At 55.5% G+C, this 24,782-nt stretch overlaps 5 protein-coding genes across 5 annotated transcripts; 2 read left to right on the top strand and 3 right to left on the bottom strand.

Annotated features, from left to right (window-relative positions):
* Nucleotides 1–75: 75 nt before the first annotated feature.
* On the bottom strand, nt 76–888 carry B0H64DRAFT_399895 (uncharacterized protein; the record flags this gene model as incomplete). The annotated part of the gene is made up of 4 exons (XM_062804031.1): nt 76–111; nt 163–384; nt 445–523; nt 593–888. 2 exons carry the CDS (start codon nt 883–885, stop codon nt 520–522), a joined length of 297 nt encoding a protein of 98 aa, XP_062657670.1. The 3' UTR covers nt 76–111; nt 163–384; nt 445–519.
* A 660-nt stretch (nt 889–1,548) lies between these two features.
* Nucleotides 1,549–4,551, top strand: B0H64DRAFT_462734 (uncharacterized protein; the record flags this gene model as incomplete). The annotated part of the gene is made up of 2 exons (XM_062807565.1): nt 1,549–1,739; nt 1,785–4,551. 2 exons carry the CDS (start codon nt 1,549–1,551, stop codon nt 4,549–4,551), a joined length of 2,958 nt encoding a protein of 985 aa, XP_062657669.1.
* Nucleotides 4,552–4,619: 68 nt separating this feature from the next.
* Nucleotides 4,620–5,945, bottom strand: B0H64DRAFT_433379 (uncharacterized protein). The gene is made up of 2 exons (XM_062806044.1): nt 5,341–5,945; nt 4,620–5,266 (listed from the first exon to the last, which is right to left on the bottom strand). The coding sequence occupies exons 1-2, from the start codon at nt 5,787–5,789 to the stop codon at nt 4,813–4,815; spliced, it is 903 nt and encodes a 300-aa protein (XP_062657668.1). The 5' UTR covers nt 5,790–5,945; the 3' UTR covers nt 4,620–4,812.
* A 320-nt stretch (nt 5,946–6,265) lies between these two features.
* On the top strand, nt 6,266–10,928 carry B0H64DRAFT_180877 (ankyrin repeat-containing domain protein). Its single transcript, XM_062798914.1, has 8 exons — nt 6,266–6,767; nt 6,832–6,882; nt 6,945–7,025; nt 7,095–7,283; nt 7,349–7,373; nt 7,449–8,012; nt 8,087–10,799; nt 10,868–10,928. The coding sequence occupies exons 1-7, from the start codon at nt 6,629–6,631 to the stop codon at nt 10,626–10,628; spliced, it is 3,591 nt and encodes a 1,196-aa protein (XP_062657667.1). The 5' UTR covers nt 6,266–6,628; the 3' UTR covers nt 10,629–10,799; nt 10,868–10,928.
* B0H64DRAFT_180874 (uncharacterized protein) lies at nt 10,917–12,745 on the bottom strand. The gene is made up of 4 exons (XM_062798913.1): nt 12,318–12,745; nt 12,048–12,249; nt 11,886–11,950; nt 10,917–11,824 (listed from the first exon to the last, which is right to left on the bottom strand). Exons 1-4 carry the CDS (start codon nt 12,593–12,595, stop codon nt 11,236–11,238), a joined length of 1,134 nt encoding a protein of 377 aa, XP_062657666.1. The 5' UTR covers nt 12,596–12,745; the 3' UTR covers nt 10,917–11,235.
* Between the last annotated feature and the right edge of the window lie 12,037 nt (nt 12,746–24,782).

Genomic DNA, 24,782 nt, shown 5'->3' with positions numbered 1-24,782 from the left:
CATGCGAAATTGGGGATGAGAGCTTTGCGAAAGCACCAATAGACTGCTGGAGTGCTCCCACCCCATCCCTTTCCGCCCCTCCTTCACCGCAGCCTTCTCCCCGGTGACCTTGTATTTGCCCTCCTTGTTCGCCAGCTTGCGTCTTGCACTAACCGGAGGCAGGATCGGCTGCTCGTGTGTATGCTGGCGGGCACTCTCGCAAGCGGTCTGGAGACAACATCCTCCCTCAGCGACTTGAGCATCACCGATGGTCCACCGCCGTCCTGGGACGACTCAACACTGGCACCCTTGTCGAACAATCTGCCTACGCCCAGCCACTGGCCTTTGCCGGTGGCGGGCCGGTCGACGTTTATACTTTGCAGAACCTGGCTCATCCCGTCCCGCGTATTAAGCCAATTCCATCTTGCGTCGCCCTCCGAGACTATGCCGCTCACCTGGGTGCAGTGCAGGATCATGGCGGTCAGTCCGGCGGTGAGGGCGCACGAGAGCGAGCTCCCGCTGTACCGTGACTTGTGCCACTCATGTAGGGGGCCTTCCGCATACCCTGTTCATGTTCTCGACCTGGATGCCGAGATTGACCACCCGTAAGAAGAAGTCGCACAAATCGTCGGTTTTGTCTATTTTGCACCGGCGCTGCCCGTCTTCCATCGCCGCACCGATGCAGAACAGCGTCTCCGCGGCCACCAGCTGCTTCGGAGATGTGGTATTCACGGTTAACTCGGGAGCCGTGTCCGGGTGGGCGTAGAAGAGGAGAATGTTCCTTTCGGTCGCCAGCGTGAGGGCATCGTGCGGTGCTATCCCCCTCTTGTCCTTGCAATCCTCGAGTGGTTCAATAGCCCAGCTTATCGAGATGATGTCTACCTCTTGACTCACTGCCCACTTCATGGCCTTCATTTCCGTGGTATTAGAATTTAGATCAGCCAAGTGTTCAAATGTTGTAAGCTCCCATCACTTGTGTGGTAACCGTGTAATCGTGGCTGTTGGTCTTCCAGCAGCAGCGGGGGACAGAGAGAAGGGATACCTAAGCACCCGGACAAAGGAGGAGGGCCAAAGCCTCGCCCATCACACAGCTTCGGCAAAAAGCACCAAGGACCCTTTTGGTTGTGTCACCCCTCTCCTGCTTGCGACGGGCACGACTTAGCAGGCATCATTTCTATTGGTGTTCGTCTCAAAATGATGCATCCCTACCTACGGAGATAGCGTGAAGCAGGCTGCAGGTCAAGAAATGGGAGTGAGACCTTTCTCAGCGCTTGACTGGTGATGGTGTGATATTGGACATTGCCCGCATGTAATTCAGCCTCCAAGCGCCCCCGGGCTCCCATGTACACTATACTTCGCCCCTTGTGGGTGGCTGTTCGTCCTACCCGAGGGGGCGGCCTGTGCCGTCTGCATACCTACCTACCAAGGTAAGTGGACATGGGCGGTATAGCCATCACCCCCCGGTCTCTCCTCCGGCATGCCAGACTTACTGGCGGGCCTCGCTAGGGGTGCAGCAGATCTCTGCACACGAGGGCATCACCTTCCACCACAAACAAAGATCTGCTGGCGATGGCTGACCGTCGGAATTCTCACTCCGCTACGCGGCCATACCACATGTCGGTTGAGAGCGACGTTGACACCGAAGGTAATACCCAGTCTATGGGTTCTCGTCCGGTTCAGTCATCTGATGCGCAGCGCGGATTCAAACGCGCGGACTGGAATGAGCTTGACGCACTCGCCCGGTACTTCTACTTCCATATGTCCCCCATTGACAATGCTTCAGAGCGCATTTGCTAACCAACCAGTGATCGTGAGCTCTCGAGTCTCAAGGGCGTCAGACATGTGCATGTCGCTGGCGCGCCAGAGAGTCCAATGGCAGCGAGGCCACGACCTACCAAGCGGGATGACACGTGGGGCAGATCAGAAAGCAGCGAGCCGGTCCGCCAACACAGGACGGCGTCTAACTCGCGACGGCCGCAGGGCAGGCGATCTGACAGTATGATGAGCACTTACGGCTTGGAGGTAGCCCTCTTGCGCCCAGCCACACCATGGTCAGAGAAAAGCCGCAGAACCTCTGTGCACCGCAACCCTTCGGCGACGGAGAATGATAGCCCGGCTCGATACCCTGATAATACCGTGAGGTACCCACCAGAGACTCCAGACCTCTTTCGCGCCGCTCCTCCCCCCTCCGCTGGGTATCGGTCGTCGAGGGATGACGATCGTTATCGGCTCGAAGTTGACGACGATCGTTATGCGTATTACGGGATTTACGACAGCCCATACGTACGGCAGCCTAGTACCAGGTCGTACGAGGGCGGTGGGCTCGAGTACGCGGAACGGTGGCGAGCACAACACGGCGCGCCGCCCGGCGGAAAACGGGTAATGATGGATGTACCGGAGAGGAGAAGGCACCGACATGCAAGGGAGCCGGAGCCCATCATACACGATCGTGACACGAGTGGCAGCTATTATAGTGGTTGGTCAAGCTCAGATGAAACCGATGGCTCCATAACCTCGACTGACTGGGACCGCAAACGCGACACCGGGAGACGGATGCCTTCTGTGAAGCGAGAAGACAAGCAGCAAAAAGGGTGGAAGAAACTATGGCGAGAGATGGAGGGATTGGCCAGGGTAAAGATACAAGAGGAGCAGCGGGTGGCCGCAGAGGCTAGACAACGTGCCACCGATGAGAGGATCATGATAGAACGTGAGGTGAAGGAGAGGATTGAGAGCGAGAATCGAGTGGCTGCCGAAGCGAAAGAGGCCGAGGCCGGGCGCCATGAAGAGTTTATGAGGCTCATGCAGGCGAAGTTGCAGCAGAGTGTGGATGAGATGGTAACTATGACGAAGGATAGCGTCCTGCAAAGCCTCAGAGCGGAGGTGATGCAGCATCGGGATGCAGAAAAGAAGGTTCAACGGAGCCAACGGCAAGCCGAGATTGGGTCTGAGGCGGATGCCGAGCTAGAAACCAAGGTGGCAAGCAGGCGAGAGGATGCCGAACAAGGAGGGATCGGGCGACAGAAAGCAGCCATGAAATCCTCACAGGACAGTGACACGGTATTTCCCACCGCCGAGTCCGCCCCGTCCATCCAGCACTCCGGTTCGCATTTTTCTGGGGCGACCCGTTATGCTCCTGGCCGCCCCCGCCACCGTAGGCCTACCTCATCCGAACCCTGTGGCTCGTGTTCGCCGCGGGCACCACCTCCTGTCCCGAAACCGCCAAGCGACGGCAACAACGACTACAGCCAGAACGAGAACGAGAACGAGAACGAGAGCGAGAGTGAGAGTGAGAGGGAGCGCCAGACGTCGGCAACGTCGGATTTCTGGACGTCCCACTGGCATCAGACGAAGGAAAGAGAGAAGCGCAAGACGCTTCGCATGATAAAGGAGGAGTTGGTGAATCCGATCGCCGAGGCGTTGGCGGCCGGGCTGGCAGGACGTGGATATGCCGGTAGGCCACCTATGTCACCACCATCATCCGCGTTCTACGAAGATCCGCGTTGGCATGGTGAAAGATGGAGGGGCCGCGGGTCCGATCCGACAACGTACGACTTCAACGACCGGGAGGCGGAATCATACCGGTCGGGAACGGAGCGTAGCCTTCGTGGCCGCAGTCGCAGCGAGCGATGGCTCTCCCCATCTGGGTGGCAGGGACAGCGCTGTCTTTCGCCTTTAGAAGTCAGACCCTCCATCGAGGGGTGGCGGGATGACAGAGAGGCACCGCACCCTCCGCCACACGGACACACCGTCGGACTTTCAGACACGGGCAACGGTGCCGTGAAAAGCCACAATCAAGGCCTCGACGTTGTGAGAGTAGATCCAATGCCTTCAACCGCCGGAGCCGTCGGTGGAGGTGGCGTTGACAATGGCACAAGCGACGTCCAGCTCACCCCCCAGTTAGAGTACGAATCAAGAGGACCTCTGCAGCTCGTCGAGAGCCAGGCGAACTCGCCCTTGCGCTCCGAGAACGATAGCTTCATCCAAGCCAACCATCACTTGGCTCCAACCGAAGTCAATTCCGACGCTCTGCCGGACGACCTCGCCAAAGAATTGGTTGTCCCGGACTTCAAGACCCCACCACCGGCACAGCCAGAGACCCGGACTATGCAGCGCAACGTTCCCGATAGCGGGCCCGAGTCTTTTCGCCCGGAACGCTCGGATTCGGGCGTCGACGGGCACGCTCAGGCGCCCGCACGGCGCAGTAGCAGTACCATCAGCCACGCCCGCCTCCGCCGGGACTACTTCCAGCATGGCTGGCTGTCCGATCGAGGCATGTCGATGGCGTCTCTCGAGCTCGGGGCGTGGAAGCTGCTCCTGCCCGACCCGAGATCAAGGCGGTCTGGAGGAGTGGTAGGCCATGGTTGCCGAAGCGTGTCGCGTCTCATTGGTGCCGAGAAATTGAGCATGGCGGTCTCCCAGTCGCCGCCCGAGCCACCATTGATGCATCTGGGTGGGGTGGACGGACTACCGGCAGCTAATGTTAGGCACGAGTCGGCGGGTACGGACGACTCTGAGGACGTGATGAGGGCCGAGGAGATTGAGATGGCAGAAATCGGAGGAGGACTTGATTAATTAGCGAGTACAAGTATTCATCATTAATTACGTGTGAGGCCTTGAGCAAAAGAGGGAAAGAAAAAAGCCACAAATCTTTCCATTTTTATTTACGTTTCTAGTTTTCCGTTATTCCCTAGGTACCTACCTTACCTTACCTACCTAGGTAGGTACCTTCGCTCTAGATAACGACTACGATCATTTCGGCTTAAACGGGCGCTGCATTCTTCCAGGGCTCTTCTACCCGAGTCAAACAATTCACCCCGTCCACGATATATTATCCTACTTGCTCGGCGGCTTAGAATCCCAGAACCCCCCAAATAGGCCCTGAACAGCATCAGCGCCGACCTCCTGAAGAACCATCTGCGTCGCATTCCCGCCACCGGTAATGCGGTCGACTCTCATGCCCTGTGACCGCGTCGTAACCGTCCCGACGGTCCCCGCCATGGCAAGCCGGGCGTTCTGATTGTGCTGGACGGCACCCACTCGCAACGACGTCAGGGCCTCCACCGCCTCCTCGGCGCTTTTGCACGTCGTCAGGCATGTCTCGAGGGCCGTGTTATGCTCGCCCCCCAGGACCTCAATGACGGACTGGTTCTTGACCCCCAGCTCAGCAAGAGAGAGGGATTCCAGAGCGATCTTTAGGCCGCGAATCTCGCCTCCGATTTCGCTTCTTGTGGCCGTGATGGCGCGCTTGATATCGTGCGCATCCTCTCTGTTGTCTTTGGACAGCACACTATCGGACGGTCGAGGAAACGAATTAGCGAGAGAGAAAGTCCTAGCCGGACCCAGGTTAGGAGCAGGGCTTACTATGTCGCCAGGTTCAACGCAACACCCAAGGTGGACTTGTGGCATTCGATGCGGCTCCGGAAGACTTGGATTTCCTTGTCCTCAAAGTGCAGACGAATCTTGCCGAATGTCCCGATTTTCTTGTCACCAGAAGGCGGCAAAACCTCCGAGAGCTTGGTCTTAAAATCCCGGCACGCCTTGTCCAGGAGGGTCAGAGATGGCCTGAGGCTCTCCAGACACGTTCTCAGCCCCGGTGGGAGACTTGCGTCATCCGTAGGACCGAGCGTTGTCCTGAGTGACGACAGGAGCTGCTCGATATTGTCAATGTGTTCAGTGAGGTTGCTCAGTGTGCTCGATGCGCCCTTGAAGTTGCCAATCGCTTCTCTAAGGGCCGTGAGGGTTGAGAGTGTGGCGCCCACAATGCCGAGAATGCCGGCAACCAAACCGACCGCAGTGAATGGGTCAGCCATGGGATTGTTGAGGATGATGTTACCAGCGATGCTGAATGGTTAAAGTACCTAAGGTATCCTCGTAGTCTGAGGTAGACAAGGTGAGCACCCAAACGCGATGAGAAAAGCCCGTCGAGGCATTTACTACCTGGATACCTACTTATGCTTTCTGGCACGGTGCAGCGTCTTGGAGATGGCACCAAAGCCTCCAATGCTTGGTTGGATCCAGGGACTGTGACATTGTGGGCTTGCCTCCGATAGGTAGATGCGGTTGTGTCACAGAGACGCCGTATTATTACTGGTTTGAACTGCTGACCATGCATTAAATATTGATAGGTTTCAGCCGCAGCCTAGTTGCCTATGTGTAAGTATCGGTGACTTGCTGTGGGAACATGTACACAGCCACCACCACCCGTCGGCATGTCCGCAAGGCTCCGAACTTGCTGCAGATGTCAGACCTGAAGTTAGATTGCGCACCGTTTTGGGCCGCCGCTTTGGCGGCTTCTTGTAAGGCTGTGTCTGATCGGCGTCGTCAGATAGTAGGTAATTAGCACGCGAGTGCGCACAACCGAGCTCCCTTCTCCGGCATCTCCTTTGCAGTCAAGTAGTGTCTTGACGGCTGGATTGCCTGGGTTGCACAATACGACCCCGGAACGGTCTCCGAGTCTCTAATTAACCGTGCCGGATTTCGTGAATCTCTGCCGATTTCTTCACCACCTTGGCCTACTTCAGTCGTCCCTTCGGTAACGTCTAAAGACTTAACACCTGTCCAAGGACGCCGAGGCATCGGTACGGCATATCCCGTCGGGCGTATTTGCTGCGCTGAGCGACTTCCATTCCCTGACTTCAACGTACAAGTCATGGGCGATATGGATCGCGGCCGGGAAAGCGGCAGCATGCTCCCGGCTCCCGGTTTCAGTCATGGCATGAATATCAACGGGACTGAGAATGCCAAGCAGCAAGCCATCGGAGAAATGCACAGCACTCGAACCCACGACGGTAGGTCGACTTTTGTTGGTGAGAATCGTTGCGATAGGAAAACTAATTGGCTTCCGCGCGACAGAAATTGCTGCTGGCGTGGTCAACAAAATTGAGTCCCAGGTCAACAACCATTGTAAGTCGACGAAGCTTGCCCGATGTTTCGTCGTCTTGAACGAGCTAACGACCACGCCGTAGTCCACGTCTCGGGCCGAGCGGGGATGGTAGGACTGTCCCCGTTCCTCAGCGCATCGAAAAGCTTGACTATGGAACCGACATGTAATTGATCACGGTCCCCAGGCCCCATAAAGTGACTTCGGCGTGCCAGAGATGCTGACGAGCCCCCAGGCGACGACATGATCAACTGGCTCATGCGTCAGCCGAGCCAGACTCCTTTGGATCCTAGCCAGCACCACAAGAGTCTCGTCAGGCAAGTAACAGAAGGGACGGGTAGGTGGTTCCTGACAGATGAGAAGTTTCTTGACTGGATAGATGCTTCAAGTTCTTCGAGCAGGTTCCTGTGGATACACGGCATACGTGAGTGCTATCTGCATTATGGTTCACTCCCTTCTTTTTATTCGTTCCTAACAACGGTACCCCAGTTGGATCTGGCAAAACCATGCTCCTGTGAGTGCTTAGCCCACCTGGGTATGGCTTGCTTCACTCGGGCTTCTTAAACTCTGACGGTTTGGCCCGGACTAGCTCCCTTGCCATCGACTTGATCGAGGCAAAGACGGAAAGCCAGGACGATATTGCCTGCGCATATTTCTATTTCCAGGAGGGAGAAGAATATCCGGCATCGCCCGCGCGCATATGGGCAACCATGTTAATCCAGCTGCTTCGGCAGTCCAAATACCTCGCAGACGAATTGAAGATGAAGTGGGACTACTTCCGCGAGCTTGATGGGCCCGAAACTCTCAAGCTCTTGATAGCACAGGCTGCCACGTTTTCAACGGTTTACGTGGTCATGGACGCCCTGGACAGCTGCCGGAACGCACCGGACGAAAAGATCGAAAAAGGTGTCCTGGATGCCATCAAGGCCTTCCCATCCCGAATTCGCGTTCTCTTCTCCTCCAGAACGGACTGGGTCGGCCAAGAAATTGGAGTCGATCAGAAGCTGAGTATTACGCCAACGAGGGATGACGTGACAGCATATGTGAAAGAGCGGATCAAGGACGACGGATTCCTGGAGAGCCTGCTGGTGAATCCCCAAGACCAAGACGAAGTAGTCACAAATGTCACCGAGATGACGCTAGCCCAGAAAATGTCGGTTCGCCCGTATCGTTATTCGATATTCGACTAAACGTGCCAAGTTGCTAACATTCTCTTGTTTATTCAAGGTTTCTCTTGGCTAGGCTGCACATGGACAACCTCCGCAAGCAGGATCCGGTCCTCGGAATCACGGCGGCGTTGGAGCAGCTGCCCGATAGCGCATTTAAAGTCTTCGAGACGTCTGCGAAGCGAATCGCCCACAAGGTCGAGGAAAACGGCGAAAGCACTTTGAGCCTCCTGGCCGTGCACAGTCTGACCTGGGTGGTGCATGCGAAGTCAAAGTTGAACGCGCAGCAAGTCCTCGACGGCTTTGCGGTTCGTACCGGACATCGACGACCCCAGGTCGACATCATGACTTCGTGCAATGGATTGGTCATCACGGACCCAGACAAGGAGACACTCAGCCTCGTTCACAAATCGGCACAGATGCACCTAGAGACGTACAATATCATACCAAAGACAGCACACTTGGAGATTGCCAAAACGTGTCTGCTTTACCTTAATAGCCGAGACCCCAGCCCGTGCGACCATCGGCAGGAGGGCAAACCTCCGGCCGATACCCTCACTCTACTGCAATACGCCGCGGAGCATTGGTGGGAGCATCTCATTCTTGCTGGTCCTGACGGGGTCGACCAAGACGCGCGGAGTCTGACGCACTTGTTCCTGAAGGATAGCTCCAAGCTGGCTAGGGCGTTCGGAGCTATGGATAGAACAAAGCTGGGTGTTTTTGACGGCATGACGGGCCTGCACGCCGCTGCCCACTTTGACCTGCCGCCCAAGCCTTTGCTAGAACGGCTCATAGACATGAAAGTCATGGACGTCAACGCCAAGTGTTCGGACGGCCAGACGGCCCTGCACTGGGCAGTTCGATACGGAAGGGTCGACCTCCTACGGCTCCTCATTGACAAAGAAGCGGACCCAAACATGCGCGACGAGGCCGGCGACACAGCCCTCCACAAGGCCCTCCTGGGACCAACAGGAGGCGATGTGCCCCTCCACAAAGCCATCATGAGGTCGGCCGATGACGATGACGGCGTGGCCGAGGCCTTGATAAAGGGTCGTGCGAGGCTTGACATCCTCAATTCTCGACGCCGTTCTCCCCTATCATTGGCCATCTGCTACGGGCCCACGTCCGTGGCCATGCTAATGGTGGAGAGCCAGGACGACATCAACGCCGAAATCTTCGACGGCTACTGGACATCATTGCGGCATATATTCTACCACGGTCAGGACATTGTCCAGCAGCTGAATACGAACAACGCGGCGTCGCTGGACAGCAAACGCTCGGTCCAACTGCGGCACATGGTCAAGCGCCACGCCCGCCTCCTGACCGACTCACTCCTCCGTCGTGGAGTAGATCTAAACCGCCCATCGGCGGTGGATGGTTGGACACCGCTCATGCACGCCGCCAAGACTGGTGACCTGTCCAAGCTCCGCCGGCTGCTGGCGCGAGAGCCCAACCCGGCCGATGTCCACCTGCAAAGCCAGGAGGGAAAGCCGCCTCTATGGGGAGCCGTGTTCCACAAGAAGACATCCGCGGTTCGGCTGCTAACAGAGCACGGCGCAAGGGTTAACGACAGATACAATGACGGTTCGACGCCGTTGATCACAGCCATCGAAAACAAAGACTGCGAAACGGCAGAGCTGCTCCTTCGGCTCGGGGCCGACGCGAATGCGGGAACGGCCGGCGGAAAGTCGACGCCGCTGATCAAGTCCGTTAAGATTCGCGACCGTGGAACTGTCTGGTTGCTGCTCAACGCAAAGCAGATCCGGCTGGACGACTGCGACGCCACCGGCTGGTCGGCCCTCCTCCACGCCGTCAAAAACCGGGACAGAGACCTCGTCTGGCTTCTGCTTGTTAAGGGTGCCTCGGCAACGAGTAAAGTCCGGGATAACCGGACGAGCGCTGGCAAACCCACCCCATCCCCCCTCGAACTAGCTATAACCTGCGACGACTTCCACACGGCATGGCTTCTCTGCGAGCACGGTGCCGTGCCCACCGTCGCGAATCACGATGGCTCCACATCACTGCACCGCGCTGTGCTAAGCGGCCGCGATGACATCGTGGCCATGCTCGCCACTTACGCGTCGCCATCGTCGTCGCTCGATACCCCAGACGCCCGGGGGGGCAACACGGCTCTGGCGCTGGCCACACTCCAGCAGCGGCCCGCCGCGGTGGAGGCGCTCCTCCGGCACGGTGCCTCGCCGAGCGTCACCGACGCGCAGGGCCTGACGGCGCTGCATCACGCCGCCCGCCTCGGGTTCGACAAGGGCCTGGGCCTGCTTTTGAGCGCCGGTGCCGACCCAAACGTGACGGACAAGATGGGCTTCACGCCGCTGCACCACGCCGTCAACGACCCCTACGCCACGCCGGACACGGTGGGCGTGCTGGTGAAACGGGCGGCCAACCTGGAGGCCCGAGATAGGAACAGCCGGACGCCACTGATGCTTGCGGCGCAGCTGGGCAGAGCCAACCTGGCCCGACGGCTGCTGGCGGAGGGGGCGGATGCGCAAGCGAGGGATAGGAATGGGGCGAAGGCGGCGAACTACGCGGGGGAGGATGCGAGCATGAAGACGGTGCTTCGGGAATGGTACTACGAATATATGTAATCAATTATTCGTTATTGATTACCTATAGTCTCGGTATCCCCCGTCCACCCTATTACAACATCTGCGATGATTTTTCTATCTTTGAGAACGGCACCGATATCAGGGTAGCCAAAGACAACGGCTAGATACCACAGTGCAGTCAGCATTGCTTCATGTTTCGGCTATCTCAAGGTAGTTCAATTGCTGGTCGGGAAGGACGACGAATTATCTTGGTCATTGACGCTCTTCTTATCGTCCAGGTCCAGACAACCTTCTCTAGTCCAACATCCTTCTTTCCAATGAACGCGTCGACCCATTGATCGTGGACTGGTGCGGCTACCCCCCCATTTGTTCGCTGCTGTAGCGAACGGCCGCTTTCACGTCGTCGAGTTTCTCATCCCCCATCACAGGTCTTTGCAGGTAGCCATACCTGCTAGGTAGTACACGTTTTACACACAACAATGCATCACAGCCCACTGGCAGATGTTGAAAAGTGGGCGACTCTCATTATCAAACCCACTCGAAACTACACAATAACCAACGGGGTATCCCTTCCACACCTAATACATACAAACATCAAATCACCACGCACCAACCCTCACCCCACCCCCCCGTCAGGCCCAGACCATCACCCCGTCACCGGCCTCAACGCCACCTCATCCGACTCCCGCCTCCGCTTCCACGAGCGCATGCCGACCACCACAAAGACAATCCCGTTCCAGAACCCGCGCAGCGACCCCGCCACCCCGACCGTCAGCAGCAGCGGGTAGGACGCAAAGGCCGGGTCGACGAAGGAGGCGACGCGGTTGGTCGACGGCGCCACCCACACGAGCAGCAGCGCCAGGAAGAAGAACAGCGGCATCAGGATGTACTGCCGGAAGGATAGGGAGGAGGGGTTGGCGGGGATGATGCGGGTTGCGGTGGAGGGGGTGTAGTTTTTGCATGTGCCGCCGGCGTCTGCCGGGTTGTTGCTGCTGCTGGTGGTGGTTGGGGAGGGGTCGTTTGCGGAGGGGTGGCTGCTGCTGTCGTAGTACTCGGCCGTGGTGGAGTTGCCGCAGGAGTCGGGATGGTGGTGGTGGTGCCCGTCGGCGGGTGGGATGGTTTCGTCGAGGATGGTGGCGTTGACTTGGCTGCTGATGGAGCGGAGGATGCGGCGCCGCTTGGCGATCTCGATGCCGACGAGGAGGTAGAGGGCTATTGTGGCGAAGATGGATGCCCTGATGGCATTGTTAACACTAGGTACTGGGGGAGGGGGTTTGGTGGGAAGGGGAGCCGTACCAGATGGGCACGTAGTAGAGGACAATCCTGAATAACACCCACTTGGGGGCGATGGCACACCAGAGCTAGATCGGCAAATTAATGCATGTCAGCGCGCTGGGTATAGATGCAGGGTCTAAGGACGAGTCTAAGGGCGAGACAATGATGAGTAATGAGGCTTACCGTCACACTTCCATACATCGGGCCGTTCTCGTCATTGCGGATAAAGAGAAGCACCAGGGCCGGGATGAAGGTGACTGTTGTGATTCCTGCCATGTACTTCCACTCGAGGCGTCTCAGCGACGCAACATCGTAGCTCCGATACACAATCAGGTACACGTTGACAGCCATGGCCATAGTCCAAAGCACGTCCGCGATTGGAAACCTAGGGTGGATAAGTTGTTAGTTGAACGTTTCCATGCAGTCATGCAGTTCGTTCGTCTTGAAACTCACATCTGGTTAAGAAACCCCTGAAACTGGCATAGTGGTGACGGGTTCCCGGCTGCCGGCCCGCTCGTCGAGATCATGGTGCATGTCACATCGAGGGCGTTGTAGAAGGCGTTGATGACAATAAGGCGATGCATGGGGTTTCGGAAGTGCTTTGAGAAGCAGTAGGTCGCGATGATGGTCAAGACGCCGAGCGCGGAGAGCGTCGAGGCCACACGGGTAAGGATCGTCAGGACTAGCAGCTGCCCCTCGTCGAGTGCCGCCTCGCCGCGGATGTGCAACATGGTTGCTGTCGTCGCGCAGTCATGTCAATCAATTTAAGTTGCACACCTGGCTTGTCGGTTTTGGTCGTTGGCGCGCCGGAAAGTTGGCCATCCGCGACAGGAAGATGGTAGCAACATCATGGCGGTTGACGGCTGAAAAGGTCGATATATCGACGCGGAGACATCGCGCGATTTGCTGCGGTGCATTGCGTGCTATCAACCCATTGGTGTCCGGCTCCTTGCGCTGTTGGGCTCCAAAGGAGCAGGGAGGCTTCGTGGGGGTCGAGGCAAGCCGCCGCAAGCCACTCGACGCTGTGTTCCTTTAGCTACGAGACGAGCTGAGTGGTTCCGAGACATGGAGCCGGCCCCCGTGTTTTGCGGGGGTTACGGAAGAAATTCGAGTTCGCGTCCCAGTGCTCTGGGTCGCATCATGCGGACCCCTGAAATAAGCATTGGGGGTTAATAAAGTGACCACAATCCTCCGATTCTGGTACTGTGGTATTTCCCGTCCGCCTTGATTTGACCACCTACGCTGGATTGTGAGCTGCTTCAACGATGAAGGAGACAACTCGAACACGGCCATGCGAGTGGCGACCTCCCTCAGTAGGTACATACGTAATATGGCTACCTAGGTACCTAAGCAAATGCGATGAAATGAACCGTAGTGGGAAAATGTGGGGGGCCACAGCGGTTATTAGCGTTGGGACAACATCAATAAGCATTATCAGATGAAACAAGCGTTGGGATGAAAACAAGCATTGTCACCCGCACAACGATTGAATAACGCCCCACATAATTAACTGTTTTAATTAGTCCAAAATTCGGTGGTCTCAACTTCAGTGGTCACGCTACTGTAAATCGCAACATGACTACTGCATTTTGCCGCGCTGCATTGTGCAGCCATCGAGCGTTACTCAACCATGGCAAAGGCAAAAAAGATATATAGAATCGGGATCAATTGAGGCACTGATCTATCTGTAAATACCTACTATTATAATAATCGTATTGTTACTCTGTGATTAGTTCCTGCTTATCCGGATACCCGACCCTATGCCTTATAATGTCTGGGATCCCCTATGGATCATCTGTCGATGACTCGCAAGGATCAGGTCATCTGTCGATAACTTACGAGTAACAGCTACCATTAGTAGTAGCTAGTGCGATACTAGCTTGTGTACTCTGTGTAGAGCTCGAGTAGGCTGATAGAGCTATCGTTATAGCTATTGTTAGTATCGTATTCGTCGCTACTACCCGGGGGCAAGGTCGTATAACGGATAGGGTTATCAACGTCGATAGAAGACTGTATACGAGAGAGCTAGGTTATAGTGTGGCTGCTCTATATGGTATATATATTATCATCATCAGCGCTGTCGCTTTAACCAGCCAGACTACAACTACGGCCGCTACTACAAGTACAGGTACGAGTAGAGCGATTGCTACTATACGTTGTACCGTGCGATATAGGTTAGCTACGGCCGGTACGAGCGGTGTTAGACCCCGAAGTATCCTGGTGGGTTTGTAACCGAGTCGATATACGAGATAATACTCTAGTAGGTATAGCAGGTATACTAACCGTTGCCTTAGTGCTGGTAGCCTCGCTCTTAGTATTCTGAGCGGCGGTTGTAGTGCTGGCGGTGTCGGCAGTAGTAGTGGTAGTGGCTGCGGGAGTAGTGCTATAGGGCCTGCTAAATGTACCGGGGGGGAGAATAGGCGCCAGAATACTGGTAATGTAGGTAGGGATGAGAGGTTGACTAAGCGGTCTGTTAATAGGTTGTGTAGGGGGCTGTACCGAAGAAGCGCTCCACTGAGCGGGTGTTAGAGCTAGGCCGGTAACGCCAGTCTACGCGGTGGTAGCTATGCTAGGTACAGTGAAGGCCGAGGTTTGGGCTGGTATAACATTAATACGAGGGCTGGTTGTATTATACATAGGAGTTACAGGGTATATCGGGCTAACCGACGGGCTTAGACGATGAGCAAGTATATGTATTAGCGGAGGGTTGGTACTGTAGAGATCCTCTATCTCTATTATAGCAGCCTGTTATTCGGCGGTTTCCGGCTTAGGAGTCCTATATCCGATGCTACTGTAATACCTAATAGTAGCCGCCCGTATCAACAGCTGTTCGGTAGACAGTGATACCGGGCTTAAATGTAGCTGCAAGGCCTGGTCGTACTATAGGGACCGAAATAAGAGGGAGCTTTTACAGCTACTAAGCTCGATAATATTAGCAGTAAGCTATAGATTAATAGGAATGTCGATCGAGGTAGATACTGTACTACTACTAGTGGTAGTAGGCAATATACTCTGACTAGAAACGCTCTAACTACTCTATCCTATTAGTATACTATAACCGGTAAAAGGAGCGGCCAACATACTAAATGTGCCTATACCGGAGATGCGAAATGTATAGGCAACCTCGCCGGTTATAGAGGTTGGTATAGTATATTGAATATTATAATAAAGGGGCGGCTGCGTTGTCTTCCGAACTGGCTTGTCATTATCTTTATCAGGCTCAGAGTCGGACGGAGGGGGGGAGCCGGTAATGATATGCTCCTAGAGTAATTGCTGCGTTGCAATGCTTATAGTATACTCCTATTCCTCGATGTTGTTGATACTGGGCTCGAGCTATATGAAATGCTTCAACTCGATGTACTTAAAGCGGTCAAATATAGATAGGCCCTCGAATACCTGTCACGGCGTGCACAAATGAACTTAGGACGAGCCTGAAGGTTGTACCCAATAACGAAAATACAACTAAAAGTAAAGAACTAAACTAAGTGCGGTTCCAGGGGAGAAACAGCGGCCTTTTATAGACGAGGGGACGGTCGGTTCCGGTCGGTCGCTGTTGCTGTTGCTTTCACAGGTTCCTGGATAGTTCCCAGATACAGAGCCCCTGTATCTAATCAACAAGGGACCTGTCTTGGTATTCAGTGAATGAAAGTGGATGCTTCAGAACCAAGCGTGCTGATTGGCGGATGTGTCGAGAGTGGATGCGCCAAAGGTGGATCCCCCGGTGCCGAGGGTGGGGCAGTGTATAAGTGGCTCATTACGTAACCAACCTTGTTGTGACTGCGCCGGGCCGTCACACTACCCCCCCCCAAAGAAAAGAGAGTCGTGTCCTCATGACTTGTACCTTCTTCGTGATCGTGTCGGTCCTTCCTTTGCCTGTGACTCCGGAAAGTCGTCTTCCGGGTGGTCTTCTTCATCTAGTTCCTCGAGGTGTGCCTTTTCCCATTGTGTTAGTCGTTTGGGAGGGCCTGCTGCCTCTGGGAACTCCTCGTGGAACTTCCGAACCACCGCTGGGGCGTTCTTAAAGTTTCTTGCTGGGTACCAGACCGGGTCGTCGTCAAAGGCGATCCATTTGGCCAGGTACTCCAGTTTCCCCCTTGTCAGTCGAGAGCCCATCAGTTTCTCTACTTGGTATTCCAGCTCCCCATCGATTTCCTCTGGTGGTAACGGGGTAGGGACTTGCCCCGGGAGCGGGTCGCTCGGAGCCTTCCTCAGTTTGTCGGGCGAGAAGACCGGGTGCATCTTCCAGGTGTCGGGCAGGTCTAGGAGATAGGAAGCTCCCTTCTTAGCTAAGATCTTAAACGGCCCTGAGACCGGAAAGTCCAGCTTGTCGCTCGGTCGATTCGTTTGCCAGTTTCCCTTCGTAACCATGACGTAGTCACCTGTCTTGAAGTCTTCCGGGCGTCTGTGCTTGTCAGCCTGTTTTTTCTGGGTGGCTTGGGCCTTTTCGAGGTGCTCTTTCGCTAGGAGGACGGCCTCCTGGATCCTGGAGGTCATCTTCACTGCGTCCTCTCTGCTGAGTGTTTCCGCTTCCGAAAGGGACTGTTGGGAACGGGCTTCCCAGTCGAATGACATTCGTGGTTGGTATCCGGTTTCCACTTCGAAGGGAGAAAGCCCTATAGACTCGTGCGGGAGGATGGCCTGGGCGAAGTCCATTGCAGGCAGGAGCTCGGCCCAGTTGTCCTGGTAGTGGTTGACAAAGGGCCTCAATCGCTGGTCGAGGTACTGGTTCATGATTTCGGTCTGTCCATCAGTCTGTGGGTGCTCGGAAGAGGAGAGCTTGATCTTGACTCCTAGCATTCGGCAGAACTCGTCCCAGAAGTGGGAGATGAATTGCGGGCCTCGGTCCGAGACCACCGAATCTGGAACCCCGTGGTTTCTCCAAACGTACTTGTAGTACATGCCTGCCATCTCTTTAGCGGTGGTTGTCTTGTAGCAGGGTAGGGAATAGGCTCTTTTGGTCAGTCGGTCTACTACCACAAAGACTTGGTCGTAGCCCTGCTTGTCTTCGGGCATGCTGTGAAAGTCCATCGTAACGTGCTGCCAGGGTCGGTTCGGGATGTCTAGGGGCTTCAGGAGCCCGGGTGTCTTGTCGCGCGGCTTGTGTGATCTCCTGCAGGTGAGGCAGTTGCGGACGAAAGTATCGATGTCCGAGAACATCTTTGGCCAGTAGTACCGTTGCCGAACGAGGGTCCGCATCTTGTTTCGGCCTGGGTGAGCAGTAGGGAGCTGCTCGTGGATCTCGGCCAACAGGTGGGTACGCAGGTTGTCCTCTCCTGCTACTACCAACCTTCCTCCCTTCAGGAGGAGTCCTTCTTGAATGGTCCAGTCAGTGTCATTGCCGGGCTTGCTTGCCATCTCTCGGAACGACTCGAGGCTCTCGGCTCCTCGATTCGCTTGCAGGATTTTGTCGATGAGGTCTACCCCCTGGGGACGTCCTTCAACGTCGTCGGTGTCGATGCTCCAGATCTTGCAGGCTTGGACGCTGATCGGAGGCTCCTGCGTGTTCAGGAGGTCTTGTTCTTGCTCGCTGATCTCCTGAAACTCTTTCAACACCTGTGGGTCTAACTTGTGAGCCGGCAAAAGGGTCTGTGTTCGGTAAGCGGCTTGGATCGCCTTCTGGGTGGTAAGGTCCTCCGTCTTCCTGGAAAGGCCGTCCGCTGCCGCGTTCATCTTGCCGGGCCGGTACTTGATCTCGAAGTTTAGGGGTGCTAGAAACTCCGACCAACCTGCTTGCCGGGCGTTTAGTAATCTTTTGGTCATAAAGTATTGGAGGGCGTGGTGGTCTGTCAAGACCTCGAACTTCTTCTGGATGCCCAGGAGCAGGGGATACCATTCCTCGCAGGCACGGACAATAGCGAGGAGTTCCTTGTCGTGGATGGGATAGTTGCCTTCCGGGCCGTTCATTGTCTTGGAGAAGTAGCAAACAGGTCTCCAAAGCTCGTCAACCTTCTGGGAGAGAACTCCCGCGATGACCCCGTCGGATGCGTCTGTCTCCAGGCGGGTCTCGCGCTCGATCTGGTAGTGGACAAGGAGTGGGGTCGTGGTCAGAGCCTTCTTCAGGTGGTCAAAGGCTTCCTGACAATCGTCGGTCCACTGGAAAGCTCGATCCTTCATTGTCAGCTTCTGTAGGGGTCTCGCAATGTTGCCGTATCGTTCCACAAAGCGGCGATAGAAGTTGCAGAACCCGAGGAAGGCCTGAACTCCTTTCACCGTCGCTGGGGTCTGCCAAGAGGTCACGGCTTCGATCTTCTGGGGGTCAACTCGGATGCCGTCGGTTCCCACGATGAATCCCAAAAACTTAGTCTCGGTGGTGTGAAATTCACACTTCTTGAGGTCTGCTTGTAGGCCAGCTCCTCGGAGCTTCTGGAGTACCTTTTTGACATGCTCCTGATGTTCTTCTTCGTTGTCCGAGTAGATGATGAGGTCGTCGATGTAAGCCGTCAGGAAATGGTCTAGAAACTCGAACACCTGTGAGTTGATAAAGCTCTGGAAGGTTGCCGGGCCGTTGCACAACCCAAACGGCATCACCTTATATTTGTACTGCCCGTAGCGGGTGCGGAAGGTGGTTAAGTCTTCGCTCTCTGGGTCCATTCGGATGCGGTGGAACGCCTGTCGGATGTCTAGCTTGGTGAAGATCTTGGCCTTTCCCAGCTGTCTCAGGGTATCGTCAATTAGCGGGAGGGGGTACCGATTCTTGGTTGTCAGCGCGTTCAGCTTCCGATAGTCCACACAAACCCTCCATGACCCGTCAGATTTCAATGCAAACAGTACCGGGGAGGCGAAGGGAGCCGAGGAGGGCTCGATGAATCCGCGCTCCAAGCAGTCTTTTAGATAGGCCTTCAGGGCTTCCAGCTGGGTCAGGGTGTGCCCGTACAGTGGACTGGTTGTCAAGCCCTGTTTGCTTTCCACCTCGATCTTGTGGTCCGCTTCTCGGTGTGGTGGTAGGTTGTCTGATTCCTTCTTCGAGAACACGTCGGCGTATTCTTCCAGGTAGGGATGCTTGCTTGCTGCCGCCTCCATCGCCCTCTGTGTATCTTCGTCTTCTCCCTCGAGGAGCCTTTTCTTGTGATCGATCACCTTCTGAATGGAGTTGATAGAGCTGATTCCCACTGATACGAAGCTGTGTTGGTGCCCCGGGTTCCTCTTCAGCATCGTAGACATGGCTACAGCGCTGATCATTACTGCGCGGGCAGCGGTCTCAAGGCCTTTCGTGTCTTCGTATTGGCTCCATTCCCACTGGAGCCCTTCTGCAACCGTTCGTTCCTTAGGGGGGTCAGCGCTGTAAGGTTCCCGCAGCGCCTTTGCCATCTTTTGTTCGTGCTTGTAATGGTGGTCCGTGCTTGTCGCTTTCTGCGCCCCCTTATGTCCTCCCCGACCAGGGTGCAGTGGGTCGCACGGGCCGGCGGGCTCGGTGCAGGGTAGCTGCTCGGTGCGGGGTAGGTCCAGGGTAGGCGGATCGGGTTTTTTCCTTTTCAAGAGGCTCAGGGTCCGCTGTTCCTGTTGTCGGCGGTCCTGTTTCTCGATCGCGCCGTCGCGCCGCTGCATATCCTGCTGGTGTGCCGGGTCGACAGGCTGCGCACGCAGTTTTTCGTAGGGAATCTCGATTACCCGGTGGTGGGTGTCACGTGACCTTTCGGGTGGCCAGACGAGTCGTCGGTGCCTTGCATCGGGAAGCACGCCGTGGATCGCCAGCCAAATTCGGCCCAGGATCATCTGCTGGCTTGGTCCGAGAGGGGTTTCGAGGATGGGCGCCGAGTATTCCATTCGGCCGTCAACCCAGAGGTTCGAGACCAGTGCTGAGGTGATCGGGGTGCCGGGGCGTCCGTGGTAGTCGGTTACGGGGATCGACCGCCCGAGGGGGACGCGGATGAGGTTTAGTTTCTTTATTATCTCGGTGGACACTGAGGGATCGATCGCGGTATAGAGGTCTGCTCCTGTATCAACCAACGCAGTTAAGGTAACTCCAATTCCATTGCTAGTTAGGGTGCAGGGGACGGTGAGGCTGTCCCCGCCTATCAGTTTCTGGAGGTCTACCTTGATTGTCGATAGTCGTACATCAAATCGCCCTGGTAGGGAGGCTTGTCCCAGGGCAGCTAGTTTTCCGCCTCTGGGGCCGGAGGAGTAGTCGGAGTAGGTGCTGCAGCGGGTGTCGGAGCTGTGGTGGGAGCTCCCGTACCGAGGCGCCGGATCTCTGCTGCCATTCGCTTCGTGCAGTCCCTGGACGAGTGGCCGACTTCCTTACAGTAGAAGCATTTGTTTTCGGCCATCAGCTGGTTCTTCTCCTCCTGGCTGAGGCGTGGAGTGGCGCCTCTGCCTCCAGCAGGGGCTGGGGTGCCTGAACCTTGTCGAGCCGGGGTGCCACCGCGAGCAGGAGCACCAGAGCCTGCTCTTGTGCCGCTAGTAGAAACCTTCTCCTTCTTCTTTGGGCGAGCGAAGTCTTGTTGCTCGTGTAGGAGGGCCATCTCCGCACCGAGATGCCGGAAGGCCTCGAAGTCGATCCCGGAGTTGATGTAATCCCGGGCGAGAGCGGTCTGCAGCTTGTAAGTTAGCCGCCGGTTAAACTCCTTCTTCCATTTTGACTTCGGCTCCTTGGCTTGAGTCGCGTAGAGGATGAACTTCGAAGCAAAGTCCTGGTACTTGTCGCTGCCAGACATCGTCAGTTGCTCCAGGCTCTGTTCGGCCTTCTGGATCTCCATTGTGTCCTTGAAGGTATCCTCCAGGTACTCAAAGACTTCTTGAACAGTGGTAAAACGGTCCTCGTTCGTCTCATCGATATAGGTCTGGAGGTGCTGGAGTGCTGTGCCCTTGACCAAGCCAGTGACGTAGGCGAATCGATGGTCTTCGGTAGGGAACCAGTCGGCGTTTCCGGAGAGCTTCCGGTTCATCTGGCCCCTCCAAACCCTAAGTGTCAGGTCGTCGTCCATCGTCAGAGGGTCCGGGTCCTTGATCTTTGCGCTCCGGTGCCGGGAGCCTTGAGTGTTGTGGTCGTCGTCTTCCACGCTGGCCTGGGGGTGATTCGGGTCGCTGCGTTGAGCTAGCTTCGACCGGAGCCCTCGGGCCTCCCTGCTAGCCGCAATTGCCTCCTCCTGGGCCTCGGCCAGCAGGGAGTTCAAGTGGTCGCGGGCCTCGATGAGGTCCAGGATCTGCTGTTCCTTTGCCGCGTCGGGGTTAGCCTCCAGCTCTCGAACCCGCTGTAAGGTCTGTCGGAACAGGAGCTGGTTATCGATCGATACCCGGTGGAGAGTCTGGGAAAGAGAGATCGCTGCATCCCGCTGTGCGAAGAGCCTATGGATTAGCAAGAGAGTACGGCCTAGGTCCAAGCGGACCCAGTGCTGGTTGATCTCGTCGAGTTCTCCGTCTGAATCGCAGAGCTGGAGAGGGGTCTGGTTAAGGAGGTTATCAGTCCTCTTAGCAAATTCCTTAACGATGTCCTCGCCTTCAAGGTCCTTCTGTGCGAGTCGGTTATAGAGGTCCGGGAGAGGGTAGCTGCCTATATGCCCGTCGACGTGGGCCATCGAATGCCTGCTGCTGAGAGTTAAACCAATCTGCCGGAAGAAAGCAATGGTGTCCGACTCATCGTCGGTTCGGTTATAGTTTCCCTCGAGGGGTTTAACCCGCTCCCGGACTACTGCCAGGGGGTTGCTGTCTGGATGCTCCTCGGAGCCGTTATCCTCAGGGTGCTTCCCCTTTGGATCCTTTGATGGGACTGCCATAGTCGAGTGTGCCTGAATAGGTCTTCTGTTGTGTTGCCCCGCGGGTCTTCTGTCGAGATCTTGATGGATGTTCTGTCGCCGTCGCCGGCCGGTGAAGTGACTTTTAGTTGTAGTGTCACGGCGTGCACAAATGAACTTAGGACGAGCCTGAAGGTTGTACCCAATAACGAAAATACAACTAAAAGTAAAGAACTAAACTAAGTGCGGTTCCAGGGGAGAAACAGCGGCCTTTTATAGACGAGGGGACGGTCGGTTCCGGTCGGTCGCTGTTGCTGTTGCTTTCACAGGTTCCTGGATAGTTCCCAGATACAGAGCCCCTGTATCTAATCAACAAGGGACCTGTCTTGGTATTCAGTGAATGAAAGTGGATGCTTCAGAACCAAGCGTGCTGATTGGCGGATGTGTCGAGAGTGGATGCGCCAAAGGTGGATCCCCCGGTGCCGAGGGTGGGGCAGTGTATAAGTGGCTCATTACGTAACCAACCTTGTTGTGACTGCGCCGGGCCGTCACAATACCCTATCTACAATATACTACTAGGTCTCGTCCTTAAGCTATTCATCGTTCCTCTTTAGCTTCTACTCCTTACCTTTATTTATAATCAACTTAGAGATAATAACTGTACTAACCTCCTTAAGTATGGTTGTAAATATAACCTTTAAGAAGTAGAATAGCTTCTTCTGTTAGTTACTAAAGGTCTGGTCCTAGTCGATGATCTAAGAAAATAGCTTAAATACCTGGTGGAATATATGCTCGTCGATCCGGGTATAGATCCATTTCCGAGTGTGCTCGATGTACTGCGGTGAGATGACTTGGTACCCTTGGCCGGGAATCCAGTCCGGGACCTAGATCCGAGGGTCGAAATGGAAGTCTATCTTACCGAAGTCTTACAGCCAACTACGCGCAAAGGCGTATATATTGACATACAAGAGGGTATACTTTTAGACAGCAAAGGTCCGCTGTACATATATCAAGAGCATAGAGAACGTATTGGTAGTGTTGTTAATATCTGGTGTGACGAACCTGTCTCTGGACCCGTCCTGTTAGGGTTCAGTATCGGTCGAAGGTATTCTCTCAAGGGTGCTTAGGTTCGGTGCAGCCAAAGGGTGCACAACAAAGACTTGTCTCAACAGTAGGCTCTCGAGCTTGTAGCGAACTGTAGTTGTGATTGCTAACTGGAGAACTCCCAGAGCTCTCCAGAACGAGTGACTATATACTATCTACATCCTCAGGTACCTCTGTACCTGGATCGAAGAATATTCTCATGATCCTGCGATCCGTCCTGGATCATTAGATCGCTTCTCGATCCAATGATCCACTCCTGATTGGTCACTCCTGGATCGCGGCCAGAGCTCACGATCCAGCTCTCATTGGAGAAGGCCATTCCTTGCTGATTGGCTCGGGGCACTGCCAGCGTGCCCCGCCGGGCCGTCTGCATGCGACCATATCCGTGACACGATGCCCCTCCTCCACGTCTTCCGTCCCGGAAGACTCGCCAACCTTCCTGTTCTTAAGTAGCGCCAACAGCCCATCCTTAGGTGCGCGGCCCTTTCCCCCTTTCCGTCGTATGCGTCGGCTGACATCATGTCGTCTCGTGTAAGAAAAACAACACCGAAATCCATCGCTCCCCACCCTAAAACTGTCGATCGCGATCAGCTCCTGGCGGCAATGTTCGACTCTTCCGTCCCAGTAAAGCATCCTTGCTCTTACTGCGAGGACCATAAACTCCCCTGTGAAGCCTCCCCTTCTGACTCAAGCCGATGCCTTGAATGCGTCGCCCATAATCAATCGTTATGCGACGCGCAGGGTGTGAGTGTGCAACATCTGCGCAAGATTGCGTCCAACTTCCGTCGGCTGGAAACCGAAATGGAAGAAGCGGAGGATGAGTTGGCCGTGGTGGCCGCGAAGGTCAAGCGCCTGCGTCAGCAGAAGCGGAAGTGGTCGGAGAAGATGATTCGTGCTGTCTCTCGTGGGGTCACCTCGGTCGAAGAGCTAGAAGAGTTGGAACGTCAGGAGGCGGAGGAGGCGAGGAGACAAGAGGCGGAGGGGACTGCGGCCCAGGCTGCCGTCCCGCCGACAACGGACCCAGTCCCCGACGAGCCACTCCTCGACCCTTCCTGGATCCAGAGGTTCGTAATCCGTCCCTTCTTCCCTCACCGATTCCTGACGTATTACCTAGTTCTTCCTTCGTCGATCTCCCCGCTGGGTTCGACTGGTCTTCGATACCTCCCTTGGTCGATCCGGGTTCCTCTGGTGGAACTCCTGAAGTTTCTCGGGGCAGTTGAGATTTGTAGCTGGTTGCCATGAATTGTCTTCTGGGCCAAAATCCAGCCACTTGACCAAATACTCTAACTGTCCTTTCGTGATGCGTGAGTCTAGGACTTCCTCAACGTCCCATTCCTCCTCTTCGTCTTCTGCCTCGGCGTCCTTGTCGAGTCGTGCGTTCTTGGGCGCTGGTTCTAGAAGCGAGATGTGGAAGACGTTGGTCCGTAGTCGCATTGTCAAGGGTAACGCGAGTGCGTAGTTGTTCTCCGAAATTTTCTTGTCGACCTTGAACGGTCCGACTTTGCGAAAGTCGAGCTTCCTGCTTGGTCGTTTTGTGCGAAGATTTCGAGAAATGAGGTAAACTTTGCCCCCCTCTTCTAGGCGAGGTCCCTCGAGCCTGTTTCTGTCGTAGAACTTCTTCATCCGTGTTCGTACGAATTCGAGTTCTTCCTTGAGCATCGCGTGCAGCGAGCTCATTTTGTCGGCTTTGACTGCCGCTCTGGGCACCGAAACTTCGGGCCCTTGTCGCAAATCTGCTTCGTAGCCGAAATTCGCGAAGAATGGTGTGACCCTGGTGGTCTCCGTGACGGTGGTGTTGTAGGCGAGTTGCGCTGTCGGCAGCAGCTCGACCCAGTCATCCTGCTGGAAATTGACGTACAACCGTAGGTATTGTTCGACGACCTGGTTGAGTCGTTCCGTCTGTCCGTCCGTCTGTGGGTGGTAAGCGGTTGAGAGCTTACTTTTCGTACCCAGTCTCGTCATCAGAGCCTGCCAAAACTTTGATGCGAACTTGGTGTCTCTGTCCGTGATCCATTCCTCCGGCCAGCCGTGGACCGAGGTGATGTTGCGGTAGATCACATCTGCGAGTTGTTCTGCTGACCATGTCTCCTTGTAAGGGAGGAAGTAACTCCACTTGGTGAGTCTGTCCACCATCGTGAGGATG

This window comes from Chaetomium fimeti (assembly GCF_033439085.1).
Source record: "Chaetomium fimeti strain CBS 168.71 chromosome Unknown B0H64scaffold_5, whole genome shotgun sequence".
Lineage (NCBI taxonomy): Eukaryota > Fungi > Ascomycota > Sordariomycetes > Sordariales > Chaetomiaceae > Chaetomium > Chaetomium fimeti.
The sequence above is the reverse complement of the archived record's forward strand: the minus strand, read 5'-3'. Positions and strand labels throughout refer to the sequence as shown.

Excerpts from the sequence above, each read along its gene's own strand:
- B0H64DRAFT_180874 (XM_062798913.1), bottom strand. The coding sequence starts at position 12,595 with ATGTTGCACATCCGCGGCGAGGCGGCACTCGACGAGGGGCAGCTGCTA. Across the intron at positions 12,250-12,317 it reads CAGGGGTTTCTTAACCAGAT|GTTTCCAATCGCGGACGTGC; the intron begins GTGAGTTTCAAG and ends TATCCACCCTAG. Across the intron at positions 11,951-12,047 it reads CGATGTATGGAAGTGTGACG|CTCTGGTGTGCCATCGCCCC; the intron begins GTAAGCCTCATT and ends TTGCCGATCTAG.
- B0H64DRAFT_433379 (XM_062806044.1), bottom strand. The coding sequence starts at position 5,789 with ATGGCTGACCCATTCACTGCGGTCGGTTTGGTTGCCGGCATTCTCGGC. Across the intron at positions 5,267-5,340 it reads GCGTTGAACCTGGCGACATA|TGTGCTGTCCAAAGACAACA; the intron begins GTAAGCCCTGCT and ends ACCGTCCGATAG.
- B0H64DRAFT_180877 (XM_062798914.1), top strand. The coding sequence starts at position 6,629 with ATGGGCGATATGGATCGCGGCCGGGAAAGCGGCAGCATGCTCCCGGCT. Across the intron at positions 6,883-6,944 it reads GTCCCAGGTCAACAACCATT|TCCACGTCTCGGGCCGAGCG; the intron begins GTAAGTCGACGA and ends ACCACGCCGTAG. Across the intron at positions 8,013-8,086 it reads ATGACGCTAGCCCAGAAAAT|GTTTCTCTTGGCTAGGCTGC; the intron begins GTCGGTTCGCCC and ends TGTTTATTCAAG.